Consider the following 19262-nt stretch of genomic DNA (forward strand, 5'->3'; position numbering starts at 1 on the left):
CGTTATTTAATTTTTCTTGACAAAAATTTTACGTCGCTAATTAATGACATAATTTATGTATTATAAAAAGTTATTCGAATAAAAAAATAATTTTACTATTTCTTGACACAAATTACAAGTGTAAAAAAAAGCCATAGTTTTTTATCATTTACGTCCTCTCTCCACCCTATCGAAAATATTCCGCCGCCGTCGTCTCCCTTCGCTATCCATCGCTCGCATTCGATTTTCGGCCGCCGAATCACTCGAACAATCCAACTGATCGCTATTTCTCTTCAAAAGGCATTTAATCTTTAACTATTAATTTGAATTGTTAATCCCTTTTTCCATTTTCCTCTTCTTTAAGTTTCCCTTCTTCCGCTGGTTACAAGTTGTCAAAACATTTTAATTTCATCAAGTGTTCCTTTTAGTTTGATTTGCATCAATCTCCTTATCGGTTTAGATTCTTCTTTATGTTTTTTCTAGGCACTGGAGAAAGTCAGTCGATAACTAGCTGAGGCTGAGGCTGCAGCTAAGATGCACCACAAGCTTGCTGAAGAAACAAACCCGAAAATTGTTGGTGGAGGACTGGTCCTCAATGAATGGGTGAGATAATTGATCTATTGTCCACATCTTCTTCAAACCTTACTAAGTTTTACCTGATTGTTAGTGTCGTCTAGTATTAGACGCCTGATTGTTGATCCACCTTCTTTGATAAGATTCATCATACGTAACCTTGCTTTGATACCAAATGAAAAAAGAAAAATAGATTATGTTTCCAAAAAGTTATTACCAAATTCAAAAGCAAGTTTGAAACTAAAGGAACAGTAAAAGGAGAGAAGCTTACCACAACAACTTCGATAATCCATTTCGGTAAAAATCACCTACATTTGGAAAGCTTTTATGCTTTTATAAGATTCAAATGAGTACAAGTTATAAGAATATTAAAATAAAATAGATATTTAGCATAATATTTGAAATCAATCTAGGTCTTCCGACAATGCTCCCCAAATTGGTGCTCTTAGTAACACTTATATTACTAGTTTTTAGGGTCCCCTAACATCAATAATTGAATTTTCAGATCGACTAAGTCTTCTTTAATCTCTTGTCTTTCTTCATATTCATGAATAGAACTGAAGTGTTCAACACGACATATGATACATTCTGCAATTAAAGGTAATGACTTACCTTGTAACTGAGTATTTTGAACGATAACTTTTCTTCTTGATTTTCTCGATCATTTTTTCATGGTAGTCGAGAAGTTGTTTATAGGAAAGGTTCGTGACAAACTAGATGTCTTGCTATGATTAACGCCAAAGATTTCTTCATTTTATTTTCTTGGAATGTAAGCTACAAATGAGGGAGTTTTGTCTTTTGAAATGGGCTAAAGGTGAAGTGGGCCTTGGACCATGTATCACAGATGAGCTGTACATATTGATGAAGCCCAACTTTTCTTTCAAAACATCAAATGGGTATTCACTTCCACAACCTTATTCAAGATGTCTATTTTTGTGTTATTTTATCCCTTTTGCATATTCTGTTGGTAATTCTGTTGCACTTAGAGGATTCCACTTCCAAAAAAAACCATTTATATGCACAAGTACATTTATTGTCACTATCTTCTATTGCCTTATATAGCAGAAGGCACATTCCATTTGCAAATTTGGCTTTGTTTAAATTCTCACTTTTGGGTTATATATAGTCTTTTAGAGTAGTTAATGATAAAAGGGTGATATTGCATCATTTTAACATTTTCCTTCAAATTCCTTTTGTTGTAAGTGCAAAATTCACATGCTAAAGTAGTAGACAGTATTTCATAACTTTACCATGTTAATGTTGCAAACGCTTTCTTTTCAATTATGTATATGTATATATATATATATATATATTAAAGTCCACATTTAATTTGATAATGATTTAGATTCGGTAGTAATTTTGTATTTATATTTTCTTAAAACATATTTCTTTTCATTTTCATGCCCCGGTTTTCATATTTATTAAATATTGGAGTTAAATTTTTAACCGAATTTAAAAAAAAAAACAAAAGAAATATAAAAACATCAGTAAAAAGTAAATGACAAATAAAAAATTTAGAGGTGAGATGAGTTTATAGATTTAATTTTCAAAAACTAAAAACTAAATGGTTTCCAAGAAAACCTTTGTTTTCATTTTTCTTTTTTTTTTCTTTTGAAATTTATATTTGTTACCTCAAATAAGTTACCACGTTGTTTTAAGAAAATAATCATTTGAATTTTTAAAGAAAATTATAAAAAACAAAATAACTTATAGATACAGAGGCAACAACAACATTTGAATTTATTATTATTTTAAAAAACACAATTTATTGACAGATGGTATCTTAATTAACTAACGGTTCAAAAGGTATATGGATGTTTAGTTACTCATATTCAAATCCCCTACCTCCAATTGTTTCAAAAAAAAGCATTTATCGAGTACATAATTTATTTTTTGTTCATAACAACACGTAGAACTAAAAACATTCTAATTTATATTTGGTATCATATTTAAAATTTATATTAATAAATTTATCCTTGAGTTATATTCATATTGTATTTGTGATGATATATTCACACAAAACAGCGAACTAAAATTTGGTAAGACATTAATTTATGGTCAATTACCCCACATGTGAGAAGTGGCGTTTGAGTAGGAGGACCCCAAACATCCAGCGTGGGAAAATGAAAGCAAGAAAAAGGAAAGAAAAAAAATGGTGGAATGAAGATAGAAACAAGAACACAATGAGATGCCCTTTTTTCTTCTCAATCTCAAACAAGAGTTAGCGTAGACCTAAAGCTCAATGAAAGCCAAGCCAAGCCAAGTCAAGGCTTGCGTTGTGTAGCTCGATTCTTTGGTCCTTAGCCACAGTAAAATCCAGATTTCATAAAGGCCGTTCCTTTGCTTTAAGCCTTAACCACCCAGTTTCTCGTCATCCTTCTGATTTTTGTTCCATCAGAGGGCGGTGAAGAGCGAACACGAAAGACAAAATCAAGTTTTTATTAACCCCATCAAAACCCAAAATCAACTTTCTTCTTCTATCTATCTATACCAGAGCTGAACTTTTAGCTAAAATTGTCGAACCCTTTTCAACCACTCGTTTATCTTTTTTTCCCTCTGCGAAACCGTCTCAACTTTCTTCAATTTCGGTTGTCGAGTGTTCCCACCTTCTAATTGGTCGTTTTTTTAGCTAAAACCCTGTTTTTTGGGCTCCGATCGCCGGAATCTTTTCTGGGTTTTCTTCCTAATTGGATATCTGTAAATGGGTTGAAGATAATATTTGGGTTTTGGAAGAAAGGAAAATGGAGTGGGATAGCAATTCGGATCTGAGCGGAGACGAAGAAGAGGAGGGATTCTTACTCAACGATGGTGGGCCTCTACCTTTCCCTGTTGAGAACTTATTTCAAACAGCGCCATGTGGGTTCGTCGTTACCGATTCTCTAGAACCTGACCATCCCATCATTTATGTCAACACCGTCTTCGAAATGGTTACTGGATATCGTGCGGAGGAAGTGCTTGGTCGCAATTGGTTAGTTTATTGTAAAATTAGTTGTGTTATATTGATTCAGTGCCTTTTTTTTTTGTTCTAATTCTAGAGCTTATTTAGCTGTTGAATGCGTTTTTTTCCTTCTTCCTTGGGTAAAATTGAGATAGGATGGCATTTGTTTTCTATGTGTCCTGTAGTTGTGTCTTGTGGTTTCTTGGGCGGATAGGAAGTCTTGGAACTAGTTTTTCTTTAATTGGTTTAAATTGGTCAGTTAGCTTAATATTGGATTGGATGAATTGGCAAGTTTTTGGTCTGTGTTTATAGCTGATGGGCAGGTTTCTGGAAACCATAGTGTGTTCTCTGGAAGGTATGATCGATATTTATGCAACGTTCTACGTCTTTGCATTTCATTTCTTGTGACAATTTAGATTCGTTGTGAGTTTTTTTTTTTTTGAAAAGTAAATAAGTCTCACTTATTATAAAAAATGAGGCATTGTAGAACTAGAGATTAGTAGACGAGTCCAGACATTTCAACTAGGTTGGCACCCCCTTAGTGTCCTTATTCTGGAAAATAGAGATATGAAATGACATTGAGAAAGTAAAAATGGTCCAAACTTAAAGACCTTTACATCAGCAGCCTCTCATTAACAAAAGTAAAGACAACTCTAAACCGGGCAGAAACAAGGCCCTTGCTTAAATCTCCTTAGGTGGACTCAAAATGATCAAACAGTAAAAGCTTGCCAGTTGGACTCGTTGTGAGTTTTTGTAATCAGTTTGGCAAAATTCTACTCATACATGTTTCCATAAAGTGTCTCTTTGCTCAATATGAGATGTATCTTCAAAGAATGGAGATACTATCACCGACGGATTTAGTATAGGCCCAGGGGTCGAGCCCCCAACTTTATCGTCTTTATATAATATATATAAAGATAACTATTAAATTTTTATTACTTGTAGGTAGCTTAGTGGTTATCCTATTTGTTTGTCTCCTTCCAACCTAGGTTCGAATCTTACCTATGTAATTTATTCCAAATTTTCCTTTTTTCACCGGATCCGCCACCGGATACTACGATAGGGTGCATGGGTAATATTGTGCCTATGTAAATGAGCACTCCTTTACAAGTAGAGCAGAAGTATCATAAATAAAAGGCTTTCCGACAATTATGGATATTTTGTTCTCTTACCATGAAGTGATCGACTCTGAAAGGAATTGATGAAGCTAGTGCAAGTTTCTTAAGAAATCATCCTGCGCCTTAACATCCATATTGCAATTTCTATCAAGTTGTTGCATCAAAGAATGACCTTTTTGTTCTTGTATTCTATTATTCTCATTTTAGCTAAGCAATCCCATTTAGGTTTCCCTTCTCTGTTGACTTGACGGAGGTGTTGAATATTGGCGCTTATTTTAATGCTTTTTCCTATCTTGCAATAACTACTTTCTACCCCCAATTATATGGCTAAATTTGTAAGAATGTCAAATGGTTTGCATGGATAGTGAGAAGCATATCATAGAAATCTTTTGAGGCTAAAGTTTTTCTATTCGCTAAAATTTAGAAGTTTGAGTTTGAATTGCATTTGAGGTATTAGGAAGCACCAACCACAGGATTTTGTACTGTGACAGTATTCTTGGAATGAAGGATCAGGCTTATTGTTGTAATTGTACTTGTGCTGCAAAGAGGGGGAGGTATTTTGACTGCTTGTGAGGCGGTAAAAGATGCAACTTTTAGGATTCTTATGATTTCGAGGTGCAAGCTTTTAGATATTTTGGAGATCTAGTGTGTATTGCGCTCTGAAGGCTGGACTGTGATCTTCAGTGCTGTAAAAGATGCAATTCTTAAGATTCTTATGATTTCAAGGCGCAAGCTTTCAGATATTTTGGAGATCTAGTGTGTATTGCACTCTGAAGGCTGGACTGTAATCTTCATGCTTAGTTTGGAATCTTCGGTGCTTGAAGTTGGTAGAATGAATTATATAAAAAGAGGCAACTTTAATACTTGATTGTAAAATGGTTCAAATAAAATACATGAACTGGAGTCTTCAATGATTGGTTATTGAATTTCAAGAAGTCTAGGGATGACCAACTTGATGAATACTTCTTGGTATGTTTTTGGTTGAGGACAGGGAGAAGAGAATCATTCTCAAATAGAAATTTGTGGAGAAGTCACAAAGAGGAAGTCTCTTTTCCAAAAAGTCAAAAAGGGGAAGTTAGATTTCTACAGTGGTAAAAAAGTTGGTTGACTTAGTGAGATGACAATTTAGCAACTTTCCATTGCTTATGATGAAGTTGTGTCTTTCTTTAGCAAGCTCTACACTACAAATAGATAGTGCAAATTTATTTGGGAAATGGTGTTGGCACCCAAGCTTCTAGAATGAAGTATTTGGCTCTTACCTTTTGAAGCAGGTGATGTTTTATTGGCTTTGAAGAGTTTATACAAAATCATTGATCAAGATGGGTTCAACTTTCAAGATGACATTTTTCACAAAAATTTGTTTTTTCCCCTCAAGGATGAGGTCATGGAGGTGTTAAAGGATTTTCCAGTGAATTGTATTTTAAGTTCCCCCATACGAGGACTTCAATTGCTAAGGAGTAACAAGAAGTAGAAAAGGTGGGAATTTTTGGCCAACCAACTTGGTTATTAGTATATTGAAGATCAGACTCGAACCCGTCTCTCACTCAATCAATATTAGTATATTGAAGATCTTTCTTTAGTGAAGAATCAAACTCATTCAGAACAAATAAAAGAATACAAGGCGTACTAGAAATTTAGTTCACAGAAAGTGAGCGAAACTTAACAAATGTGCTCCAGTCAAGCACATAAGACTTAAAATGATGATTACTTGAGTCCCTATCGACACCTTGAAAGGCCTTATTATTCCTCTCTCCTCAAAGGGTTCAAACCTCCCGTTCATTTTTGTTGGAGAGGTCAGGGCCAAAACCCTCTTTCTAGGTAAAAGAAGCTGAATGGCAGCCTTAAAGGTAATGTAATATCCGATTACCTTGTAAATAGGGCAGTGCCCACATGTTTATAAAGGCCTTGAATCCATTCTGGTATGAGTAATTCCAAGTCTGAAAAATGGACCCACCAGCATGGACCATTGCGTACCATCTGTGCTTGAGAAAAAAATGTTGAGATATTCAAACAAATCAAAGAAGAGCATGAAATAGCATTTGTATGTTGGATGAAGCAATCGAGAACACACAAACACAAGAAGTGTATATCCTATTAATTCATCTTACGTGTTCAATTACAAGGGAAAGTAAGATTTGTGATGAATGTTTGAAATTAGTTGAATATTGAATCATAGAGGTAGAAAATAGAGAAACGGAATGAGACCTGGATGGAAGGCACAATAAAGTGCAATTGAAGGAGATTCGTTCTGATCAAGTAACATAGGGAAAATTACAGGAATATAACAAAGACAAGGCAACTTTCCTTTCTTCTGAAAAGGCGGATGGAAGAGGAGCACCCTAGATCATCTTTTTGCAACCACTATGTCTGGCAAACTGGAAGCTAAATGCCTAAAACAAACAACTCCAAACCGCTACAGTTCCAAAAATTATGATCAAGTTATTCTACTACCCTCCAACAGAGAATTTATCAAACCAACTTTTGCTAAACTGGGCAACTTTGTCATTAACCCATCCACGGTGTAACTTTTTCTTGAACGCCCATCACATGACAATTTTAGAACTTTTTTGAGGGGAGAATTTCACCTCTGAAACCATTAGAGGGACAGATTCCCTAGACATCAAAAGAGGAATCTACTATGAGGGATTTGGACTTTTGAAGACAGATGTCTCTTCTTGCTCAACTAATCCTCAAGTCCTTGATCAAGAATAAAGCAACTGTAATGTCTCGTTTCCTATTGGACAATAGGCGACAAAACTCCAACTATAGAGAAAGAGAGCTCGCAAGATGAGAGTGGACATCTGCCACCTAATTTCTCATACATAGAACAAAGATCTTCCAACCACTTATCCCATCAATAATAAGTATCCCTCCCATCACATGTGGAACATTAAACAAATTGAAAAAGAAGGGGAGCTCATTGGAAATATTTTTTTCAAAGATTTTGACCATCTACTCCATGGTGAGGATCACATTTGGTTGAGATATTTTTAGTAGAAGAAATATCTTATTGATAAGTGAAATTAGGGGAAAGTCCAAACACGTAAAGGTGATTACAGAAGAGATTGCCAATTACCGACTAAAAAGGATAAGCTAAAATGAAAGAAAGGGTGTTTTGTTATACACCATTAAAAAGCAGTAGAAAAAGCATAGTAATATGGCAGATTGTGACTTTTTGTTTATGATTTTCAAGGAAAAACAAGTTTCAGGTGAAATGGATTCAACAGCTTAAAGGGTTGCACTTTTAACACAAAATTTTCTGTTTTTCTTAGTTCTAGTCCAAGGGATGGGCGAAGGACCAAAGGTTACACCTTAAAGATGTACTCTCACCTTGTTTTTTCTTTTTTTGGAATTGTTGGCGACATTTTGGATTAATTGAACACGAACTCGATACTTGGTTTATAATTGGTTTGCAATGGTTTTTCATAGCAAATAATGGAATAAACAAGGACATGTAATGCAGAGGGATCCATCCTATCCCACGGATCCTCCTAGAAATTGAATTGCACGAGGGTTTTCTTTTGGAGTTTTCAGTTTGAGTGAAATGGTCGTATCTTCAATGACAAAAGCACGACACTTAGATTTTTATAGATTCTATAACCTTAACTTGATTTTGAAGTGAGTTCCTTTTTGTAATTACAACTTAATTACTTGTTAAAAGCGGTAAAGTAAAGTAGACACCGAGTTACGTGAAAACCCAAGTATTGGGAGAAAAATCATGATTGACTTTCTTATTAATTTCTCATATTAACAAAAGATACAAGAGGGAAGATAAATAGGTTACAACTTATGATAAAAAAGGAAAGAATATTATGGTAAATCCTTCCTTAGGCCAACCCATTATTTCTAACAGTCCCCCTCAAGGTTAGACGTAGATATCAATAAGACCTAGCTTGCTAACACAAAAGTCAAAGTTCAAGCCCCTTATTGAGAACATCAACAACCTGTTGGCTTAAGGGAATGTATGGAATGTGTATGCTACCATTGTCCAATCTTTCTTTAATGAAGTGTTGATCAATCTTCACATGTTTAGTTCTGTCATGTTGAACAGGATTGTTGGCGATGCTAATAGCTGCCTTGTTATCACAAAATTATTTCATCGATACCTCACAATCCTGATGAAGATCAGATAAAATTTTATGGAGCCAAATTTCCTCACATATCTCCGAACTCATAGCGTTGTACTCTGCCTCAACACTACTTCTAGCCACAACTCCTTGCTTCTTACTTCTCCAAGTTACAAGATTGCCCCATACAAAGGTACAGTAACCGGAGGTGGATTTCCTGTCAACAACAGACCCTACCCAGTCAGAGTCAGTATAGGCCTCAATAGCTTTGTTGTTTGTCTTTCTGAGCATCAATCCTTTATCAGGAATTGTTTTTAAGTACATTAGGATCTTGTTGATCACCTCCATGTGTTCCTTATAGGGAGCTTACATGAACTAGCTAACGACACTCATAACATAGGAAATATTTGGTCGAGTATGAGACAAGTAAATCAACTTAACCACAAGGTGCTAATATTGTTCTTTATCAATTGGAACGACCTAAATTTCTCAGTTTACAGTTGAATGCAATGGGAGTATTAGCAAGGCGACATCTCAGCATACTTGTCTAGGTCTACAAATCAAGGTATACTTCCTCTGGGATACGAAAATACCTTCTTTAGATCTAGCTACCTCCATCCCAAGGAAATATTTCAAATTTCTCAAGTCCTTGATTTCAAATTCGTCGCCCATCCTCTTTTTCAGTTGGATGATTTTAGTAGTGTCATCCCTAGATATAATGATGTCATCAACATAAACAATTAATACTGCAATCTCCCCAGCCCTGGAGACTTTTGTAAACAAAGTGTTGTGAGAGTGCCCCTGACTTTATCCTGGGGACTCGACAAAGGTAGTGAATTTATCAAACCATGCTCTTGGTGACTGTTTCAGTTCATATAAAGATTTATGAAGTTTACAAACCCAAAGACCAAATTGGGTTTCAAACCCTGGGGGAGGGAGGGGGTTCATATAGACTTCCTGTTTCAGATCTTCATTCAAGAACGCATTCTTAACATCTAGCTGATATAGAGGTCAATCTTTTTTCATAACAACAAATGTATTTAGTTTAGCAACTGGGAAAAACGTTTTCGAGTAATAAACACTATAGGTCTGAGTAAACCATTTTGCAACTAACCTCGCCTTGAGTCTGTCAAGGGTTCCATCTGCCTTGTATTTGAGTGTGAACACCCATTTACATCCCACAGTTTTATGTTCCTTAGGGAGAGCAGACTAAGGGTATGGTTTTGAAACTCCCGACCATTATCACTCCGAAGAATCACAACTTTTGCATTGAACTGTGTTTCAATGGCATGATAGAAGTTATGAAAAACAGAGGAAACCTTGGATTTATCGATGATAAGAAAGACCCAGGTATGACGGGTATGATCATCATTAAAAGTCACAAACCACCGTTTCCCATAAGAGGTGGTGACCTTGGATGGACCTCAAACATCACTATGGATAAGGGTGAACGACTGGTTGGCCTATATGGTTTTGAGAGGCCTGATGTTGTTTAGCCCGATTACACACATCACAAGATAAAGAGGACATCAACTTTAGAGAAGATATGAGGAAATAAATACTTCATATATGTAAAGTTCGGGTGGCCCAACCGAAGATGCCACAACATACAATCTTGTTTGGAAATAGTAAAATATGAAGACGATAAGCTAGACCTAGAGATACTACTAGCAGAGGTATCATCATCAAGGAGTTAGAGTCCCTTGCTATGTCGGGCAATGCCAATCATCCTCCCCGAGCTTAAGTCTTGAAAAGAAACAGATCCAGTAAGAAAGTAGCTTTGTGGTTCAACTCACAAGTGATCTTGCTTATAAATAGCGAATTATAGGAAATCTTAGGCACATGCAAAACATTCTGGAGGGATAGCCTTCAAAAGTAAAAATTTGTCCCTCCCCAGCAACGGGAGCTAAAGAACCATCAGCTATTCTGATCTTTTCATTACCAGCACATGGAATATAAGAAACAAATTTCTCAGAGGAACCTGTCAAGTGATTTGTAGCCCTCGAGTCTAGGATCCAAGGATTCTTCCCATCAACACTGATAAGACTAAGAGACCGAGGTATACCTGACTGAGCAATGGCTTTTAGAGTGGAGGGTGGATTAGGATCGTTCTAGTTTGCATTAGGGCCAAATGGTTGAGAAGTGCCAGCAAACACATTCATATAAGCATACTCTGAATTATGTTTATCATTGGAGGAACGTTTCTTACCTTTGGGGGGACGACCATGAAGTTTCCAACCCTGATCCTTAGTGTATCACTATTTCTTGCAATGCTCACAGATAGGGATTGGTTTTCCGTTATTCTTCTCACTGTCATGGTCGAGGATCTAGCACTGAAGGCAGCGGAGTTATTAGCAGAAGTAGTCAGAACACTCATGGCATTCGTATGGTCTTCTTCAAGACAGACTTCATAAGATACTTACATTAAGGAAGGAAGAGGTCTATGTCCAGGTATACGACCACAGACAATGTCAAACTTGGGGTTGAGATCGGCAAGGAAGTCATAAATCTGATCAACTTCTTCAAGTCTAGCATACTGTATACCATCATTCAGAGTATCCCATATTGTCTCTCTGCATAGTTCCATCTCTTGCTAAAGTAGAGAAAGTTTATTGAAGTAAAATGTTACATCCAGAGTTCCTTGCTTGCAAACATGGACTTATTTCCTCAGTTTATACAAAAGAGAAGTATTTTGACGCTTTGAATAGAGTTTCTGAGTTGTGTCCCATAGATCCTTCGCAGGTGCTGCATAAAGTAAAGGCTTGCCTATTTGTGATTTCTTACTGTTAATCAACAGTGATCGAATAAAGGAGTCCGCTCCTCTCTAGAACCGTTCCAGGGCATCATGGGTGGAGATGGAGAGTCTCTCCTGTCAGAAAATCGAATTGGTGATGACCCTCAAGAAACATCTTGATTGATTAAGACTGAGAAAAGTAATTCTAGCCATTCAGCTTCTCTCTTGGAAAGGCATTTGTAGATGGTGCCAGATAACTAGTTATATAATTTGAGGGTAAGTTAGGGAGCAAAGGTACCAAATTCTTGAAATACATTGGCAAGTCGGTTGGTTTGTATAAGATTCACCAACTTCAAACCTAGATCTATCATGGACTTGATTGATCCACGGTACCATGGACGTGCAACTGCTATAAACAATCAAAGAATATCGGTGCATAAAACAATGGCAGTCCATAAACCAAAGGCGGCGGCGGCGCGTGGAGGTGCGGCTAATCAGAAGGGTATTGCAGCTGGACTTGGGAAGACAGGTGGGAGTACATCGGCTAAGCAGTAGAGGTGTCGGGTGGCGACGTGTGAGCGTACGTGCCTGGCAGCTTCGGCGGGTGGATAGTTAATTGAAGCGTGTGCCGCTGGTTTCCGCCACTAGGCTACAGGTTGACTCCAATGGTAGCCTTACTATGACTGCTAGCATCTTTTGAAGCCGGTGGAGCAGCTTTTCCATGGTGGCGACAGCTGCAGCATCCACAGTGGTGGCGCTAGCGGCGACCATCTCTGTTTGGGTTTCATCTACACCTGTGTCTAAGGTTCCGTCTTTACCTCGCTTTGATATCATGTTAAAAGCAGTAAAATAAAGTAGACACCAAGTTATGTGGAAACCCGAGTACCAGGAAAAAAACAACGATTGACTTTTTTTTGTTGATTTCTCATATTAACAAAAGATACAAGTGGGAAGATGAATGGGTTACAGCTTATGATAAAAAAGGAAAGAATATTGGGTAAAACCTTCCTTGGGCCAAGCGTACTACTTCTAACACTGCTCACAATTGATTTCCTCCTTTTATCTGTAAGTGTCCGAGTCAATTTGGGCACATAATCTCATAGGATAACCTATTTGACACCACAATATTTGGATATCAAGGAAACACGTAGGAAATTAATTCTCAGGTAGGTGGCTACCGTGGATTGAATCCATGACCTCTTAGTTAGTTATTGAGGCTATGTCACATTTTTTGTTACTAGGCCAACTCAAGATGGTTAATTGGTTCCTTTAGTTGGATTTCTTTTTGTTTTTAGACTTGTCTTTTTGTATGTCCTTGTATTCTTTCGTTCTTTTTTTCCTCAATTGTTTCTATAAAAAAGAATAACTTAACTATTCTCACTATGCAATGGACTAGCTTCTTATAAATACCTCTTGACAGGACCTTGTGTATTTATTTCACCACACCCATGAATTGTTTTTGTTACCTATCAAAAGGAAAAAAAAAATGATCACTTCTCCAACTCTCACTAATTGGTATCGTTTCAAGACTTCTTCCATAATGCTTTTGTTAATTGCCAATTCAATGAAAAGCTTGTTTCAAAAGAAGAAGAAGAAGGAAATTTGCTAATGAGTCGGTTGAGGAGTGGAAGAGAAAATGGACGGGGTTTGTCTTCAACTAGAACCTCAAGTATGCTTTGTGGATGGGGATAATGATTTATTTGTTGCCATCCTCGTAAGGGTTTGATGGAAGGCAGTGAAACTGGATTCAAGGATGTGTTGTTATGTTTACAAGGTTTTCTATTTTTGTTGGTGGGAAGCCTAAGGAAAGATGTATGCTTACTAGAAGACAATCCAGTATTTCATTCTCTTTAACTAATGTAGTCGATTGTTGACTAACAGCACAATGGACAAACTATAGTCTATTGTTGACTAACAGCACAATGGACAAACTATAGTCGATTGTTGACTAACAGCACAACGGACAAACTATGTTTATAGTTTTAACCCTGGAATGGAAAATTTTCCAAGTCGTTAGTCTGTTTTGTTCTATCAACAAGTTTGCTATAACTTGTTTGATATTATGATAAGGTAAGAGAAGGATGCCTTTCATGAGTGCCTCCCCCCACGGGTGCTTCGTACGAAAACATAGAATCACCTTTTCCTGCTGTGTGAGTTTGCCCAACAGTTTTGAGGAAGGGTCCTCTCTTTCGGTTGTTTTACAGCATTGACAAGTTACTCATCGCACCTTTTTTAAACTCTGGTTGGACACCCTTTCAAGAAGGAAAAGAAGACTATGTGGATGTATTTTGTTAGAGCTTTCCATAGGATGAACAATATGGGCATAAAGGAAACAAAGGACTTTTTGAGTAATGGAGCACTCTTGTAGATGTATATGAGAGTAAATGCTTTGAGTTCTCAGTAATGGAAGTTGCTAGTATCCAAGGGATTATTAGGCTTGCATTGAAGGAACATCTGGGATTGTTAGGCTTACATTGGGTCAACTGGTATTACCGAATCTGCTTTCCTATTTTCTCTTTTTCCCAAAGTTAAATGAGCATTGTGAACTTGGTTTATAACATTTTAAAATAACCTGAAGCTAAGAAGACCTCATACTTGGAATCAAGTTTGGCCCTTCCATTCGTAGATACTTTTTTGTTGTTCTTGAACGGCCAGGTTATCGTGTAGGTTGCCAATGGAAATGTGAATCCTGTGTGTCGAATTCAATCTTCAAGTTAATCCCTCAACTTTGGTAGATTTTACAGGATTGTAGCCTCCTTACTTCATTTTGTTAATCGGAGGAAGCTGGTTCATTTGATTGATAGGAAAAGGCAAAAGTCCAACCGAAGACCACCAATAATATCTAGGTTGGCTAGTGTTTTATAAAGTAGGTGCAACAGTGGCACCTTGCTCCGAAGAAGTGAGGTGCTGTTAGGAAGGGACGTTTGAAGCAGGTGCCTTTCATGGAGTTGAAGCTTTGAATCGCACTCTCCTGTCTTCAGAACTTCTTTTGGATTTTTTTTCCAAGTTCGTTATTTGTTAAACTTTTAAGCACATAATAAAACAAATATTTTAAACCTTAAGTCAATTTCTATCACCATTTTGCTGCAAACACCCGCCTCTTCTTCGATTTCTTTGCTTCTTTCCTAATTAGCCACTTGCTTGCCCTGCCACATCTTAGATCCTTGGTTAGCGCTCTCTTCCTTTCTCTCTCTCTCCCCCCAATTTTTTCTTCTCTCTTTCCATTTCACTCTTACTAGGTTCTTCTCTCGTCATCCTATTTCAATTTCAGTTTACAATTACTCTTTCTTTCTCTAACTCTTTGCATTTGCTTTAGTTTAAGTCTAAGTTTCTAACAACGAGACAATTGATTTGATCAATTAGGTTGGTAATTGGTTACAACTTACATACATTACCTAGTTGGTGAGACCTATGTCAATACTCTTATGAAGACTGAATTCTCATAATGTGAGGAGAACTCTTATTCTTCTAAATCTAGCTGAAACATTTTCAGATTGATATGGTCCATTCTATCTCAAACTTGTTCTCTCTATCTATTTTTGCAAGGAGAGCCTCTATATAGCCTTTTTGTATTTTTTTTCAGCAAAATATTTGTTTCCTGTTCAATGAGATTGGTGTGTGAGCGGGGTTACTTGATTGGAACAATCCTGGTTAAAAGAATAATTATAGGGAATAGGAAGAGCAAGGAACTTTTCATTATTTTTAGCATTCCTGGTTAGATAAGTCCTTGATCTAAGCAAAAAGGTCACTCCAATCGTTTTTATCCCTACAATCTTGAAGAACCCAATTTTCCTGATTACTTAAATCAAGCTGGCATTACACTTGTTCTTATCAAATGCAAGGGCAGGTATGGCATTTAAAATTTCCAAAGGCCTCGAAGTTTCTAGTCTTTCCTCTCATTCTTTTGTTTGCTGATTTTAAATTTTGAGCTCAGTTTGTTTGTGTGTGTGAGTAGTTTCTGTGTTCCTCTTTTGGTTGTTTTGGTTAGCTCATGGATCTTTCATTGGTCTGCTTTTGGATTCTTTCTTCTGGGGATTGCTGTTTTAGGCCATTTTATTTGGTTGGTTTTTTGCTGTTTGTTTTTCTCTTTGTAGGAGGTAGTTGCCCTTGACTATTATCTTTTTCATCTACAATGCAAAGTCGTTTATTGTTGAATAGGAAAATCCAGCTCACAGACCAACCCTTACATTTCCCATTTTTTCGAACTCAAGAGTCCAAATAGCCACCAATATAAACCAATAATCAATTTTCAAGAGACTGACCTTGCAATAATTGGAGTTGATAAATTTCTCGTATTTACCTTGAATTCATCATTTTCTCGAGGCCAAAGGAATCTAAAGTTTTAGCTTAGTTATTTGATTAGTGAGTCAGACATACCCACTTCAGCGATGCCTCAATCTTGTGACCACTCCCAATTTATCCCACACCTGAGGACCTTTTACTCTCACCAGCTGCAACTTCCTCCTTGGTGAGGGCAACTACCCCTAAGAGGTTTTTAGGTAACCCAACTTCTCTTATTTCTGTTTTGACAGCCTTAGTGTTCTTCTTGGTCATTATTTTGCTAAGACCGCATTTGTTGTTTATTTCATTCATTTTTCCTTTCTTTTCTTTATTTTGTTTCTAGTCTATTGTTTCTCTCCATGTTGATATTTTGTATTCATATATACTTGATAGTTGATTATTAACGCTCTTGTGATGTTCTTGCAGTCGATTCTTGCAATGTAGAGGTCCATTTGCAAAAAGAAGGCACCCACTGGTGGACTCATCAGTGGTTTCCGAGATAAGAAGATGTCTAGAGGATGGCACTGAATTTCAAGGCGAATTATTGAACTTTAGAAAAGATGGAACCCCACTAATGAATAAATTGAGGTTAACGCCTATCTTTGGAGATGATGAAACGGTTACTCATGTTATTGGTATCCAATTCTTCACAGAAGCCGATATTGATCTGGGACCAGTGACCAGTTCTACAACAAAGGAGTTGGCTAAATCATCTGATAAGTTTTGTTCCGGACTTTCATCTTTTCGCTTTACATCTGTTGGGGACCGAAATATTTGTCGTGGTGTATGTGGTGTTCTCCAATTAAGTGATGAGGTGATATCTTTGAAAATACTTTCACGATTGACCCCCAGGGATATAGCATCAGTGGGATCTGTCTGTAGGCGGTTTTATGAGCTAACAAAGAATGAGGATCTCTGGAGAATGGTCTGCCAAAATGCTTGGGGTAGTGAAACAACACGTGTTCTAGAGACTGTGCCTGGTGCAAGAACACTCGGTTGGGGCCGGTTAGCTAGAGAATTGACAACTCTTGAAGCTTCTGCCTGGAGGAAGCTGACGGTTGGGGGATCTGTCGAACCCTCACGTTGCAACTTTAGTGCTTGTGCAGTTGGTAATAGAGTTGTGCTATTCGGTGGGGAAGGTGTTAATATGCAACCAATGAACGATACCTTTGTACTAGACTTAAATTCTAGTAAACCAGAGTGGCAGCATGTTCAAGTTAGTTCGCCACCTCCTGGTAGATGGGGTCATACTCTTTCTTGTGTAAATGGTTCTCATTTAGTGGTCTTTGGAGGTTGTGGTAGACAGGGATTGCTTAATGATGTTTTTTTGTTGGATTTGGATGCCAGTCCTCCTGCCTGGCGTGAAATATCTGGATTGGCTCCTCCGCTCCCAAGATCGTGGCATAGCTCCTGCACACTTGATGGCACCAAGTTGATAGTCTCTGGTGGTTGTGCAGATTCTGGAGTACTTCTTAGTGATACATTTCTGCTCGATCTCTCGATGGAGAAACCCATATGGAGGGAGATACCTGTATCTTGGACTCCTCCCTCTCGGTTGGGGCACACATTATCTGTATATGGTGGCCGGAAGATTTTGATGTTTGGGGGTTTAGCGAAAAGTGGGCCTCTACGGTTTCGATCAAGTGATGTCTTCACAATGGATTTAAGTGAGGAGGAGCCATGTTGGAGATGTGTAGCTGGAAGCGGAGTCCCGGGTGCTGGAAACCCAGGAGGGGTAGCACCTCCGCCTAGACTGGATCATGTTGCTGTGAGTCTCCCAGGTGGCAGAATACTAATTTTTGGTGGCTCAGTTGCCGGACTTCACTCTGCATCACAGCTTTATCTCCTTGATCCAACAGAAGAGAAACCAACTTGGAGAATATTGAAAGTGCCTGGGCAGCCTCCAAGGTTCGCATGGGGACACAGCACATGTGTCGTTGGGGGAACCAGGGCAATAGTCCTTGGTGGTCAAACTGGAGAGGAGTGGATGCTAAGTGAACTTCATGAACTATCATTGGCCAGTTCTGTCATCTGATTGAAGAGAGTGTAGAATCATGAAGGAAGTTATTATGGTGGGAAAAAGAAAACAAAAAAGAGAACAAAAAAAAGAAACAAACACTTGAGAGAGCCATGAAATTGCAAGATTGTGGGATCTTTATGAGAGATTGATGTGTTGGCAGAAATGCTGTTGCTCTGGTCAGGACTCTATATTAGATGTTTGTTCCAAAAGTGCATATTCTTGTAAGGAATTGTTCTGACTCAGAATAAAACTTTAAATTCAGTTTCAACGAGTGACGCCGATACCCGTTTCTTGTGTGTGTTCTCTGTGAGGTTTAGCAAGAATCTTTTTCTTCTTCTGTATGCAGAATGGAGTATATTCTTCTTCCATAGTAGGTTAGAGAGATAGGTTAAATGATCTTATATAATATAAGTAGGGCATATTCTTATTTATATTATAAGAATAGTTTGGTCTCTAATTCAGATTCTATAGGATTTGGAACAAGGCAAAAGAGGGGAGTTTGAGTCCATGTCTGTCTGTAATAACTTTCTGCTCAGGTTGGCCTCAAGAAGATGTGAAATAGAAGCAAAAACACATTGCCACACTGAAGGAAGAAGGAAAAAAGGCATCATCCAAAATCCCCCCTTCTCTTTTTCTGTAAAAGTAAACACTGCTTATCTTATTTATATATTTTGCTGTCTTTGGTTGGCTGTGTAGTTTCACTTTTCTCCATTTCTTTTCTTGCTTTTATCTTTCTTTTCAACCTTCACAATGAGAGTTTTTTATGTGTATGTTAGGAAAAAGTTCAAAAAATTGTCTTCGTGTTATTTTAAGGGTAATGATAAAACTTTTGAGAGTTTAAAGCATTTTTGCTACAAAATACAAACAGTTTTTGAAAAAAGAAATTAAAGCTAAGATATTTTTCAATTTTTTTAGAGCTCAAGTGTAATAATGAAACTTTGGAGTTTGAAGGTGCATTTGAAATAAAGTAAAATCTCGTGAAAAGAAAAATATTTGGTTATGCTACTCTTACTGTGCCTAGTTGACTATTTTCTTTAGAAATTTATTTGTGAACTCACATGACAGGTATATTAATTTGTTGACATGAATATAGATATTTTAAACATTTCGACCTTCCTCTTGGATCTTAGTAGATGTAATTGAAAGTTGGAACCAATATCGACTACTATTAGTAGTTAAATCTAAACTATTTTTAAAATTCAAGGATAATCATAAATCAACTTTGAATTTTGATATTCCATGATAGTAGGTAAGTTATTTTATGATTATAATTTGTCAATACTTACCCAAATTATTAGACACTTAAATTTGAGAGATTAAATTTGTAATATAACATTCATATAAATATAATTTATATGTATTGATAAATAATATATAATATTTAGATTAATTTGTGTGTATGTTATTCCATCAACCAAGATTTGAATGTTGGACAATCTAAAGTAATAACAATATATATTTTAGAAAAAAAAGGATAGAGAAAATACACTTCAAAAATTGGGGAGGCTTAGCATCTTATACTTTTGCATTTTGTTGAGAATATGTAATGGTT

At 36.9% G+C, this 19262-nt stretch overlaps 1 protein-coding gene across 1 annotated transcript; it reads left to right on the forward strand.

Moving 5' to 3' along the window:
- The first annotated feature begins 2592 nt into the window (after positions 1 to 2592).
- On the forward strand, positions 2593 to 18405 carry LOC103492868 (adagio protein 1). Its single transcript, XM_008453416.3, has 2 exons — positions 2593 to 3520; positions 16117 to 18405. The coding sequence occupies exons 1-2, from the start codon at positions 3294 to 3296 to the stop codon at positions 17723 to 17725; spliced, it is 1836 nt and encodes a 611-aa protein (XP_008451638.2). The 5' UTR covers positions 2593 to 3293; the 3' UTR covers positions 17726 to 18405.
- Positions 18406 to 19262: the final 857 nt, after the last annotated feature.

This window comes from Cucumis melo, chromosome 5 (genome assembly GCF_025177605.1).
Source record: "Cucumis melo cultivar AY chromosome 5, USDA_Cmelo_AY_1.0, whole genome shotgun sequence".
NCBI classification, from domain to species: Eukaryota; Viridiplantae; Streptophyta; class Magnoliopsida; order Cucurbitales; family Cucurbitaceae; genus Cucumis; species Cucumis melo.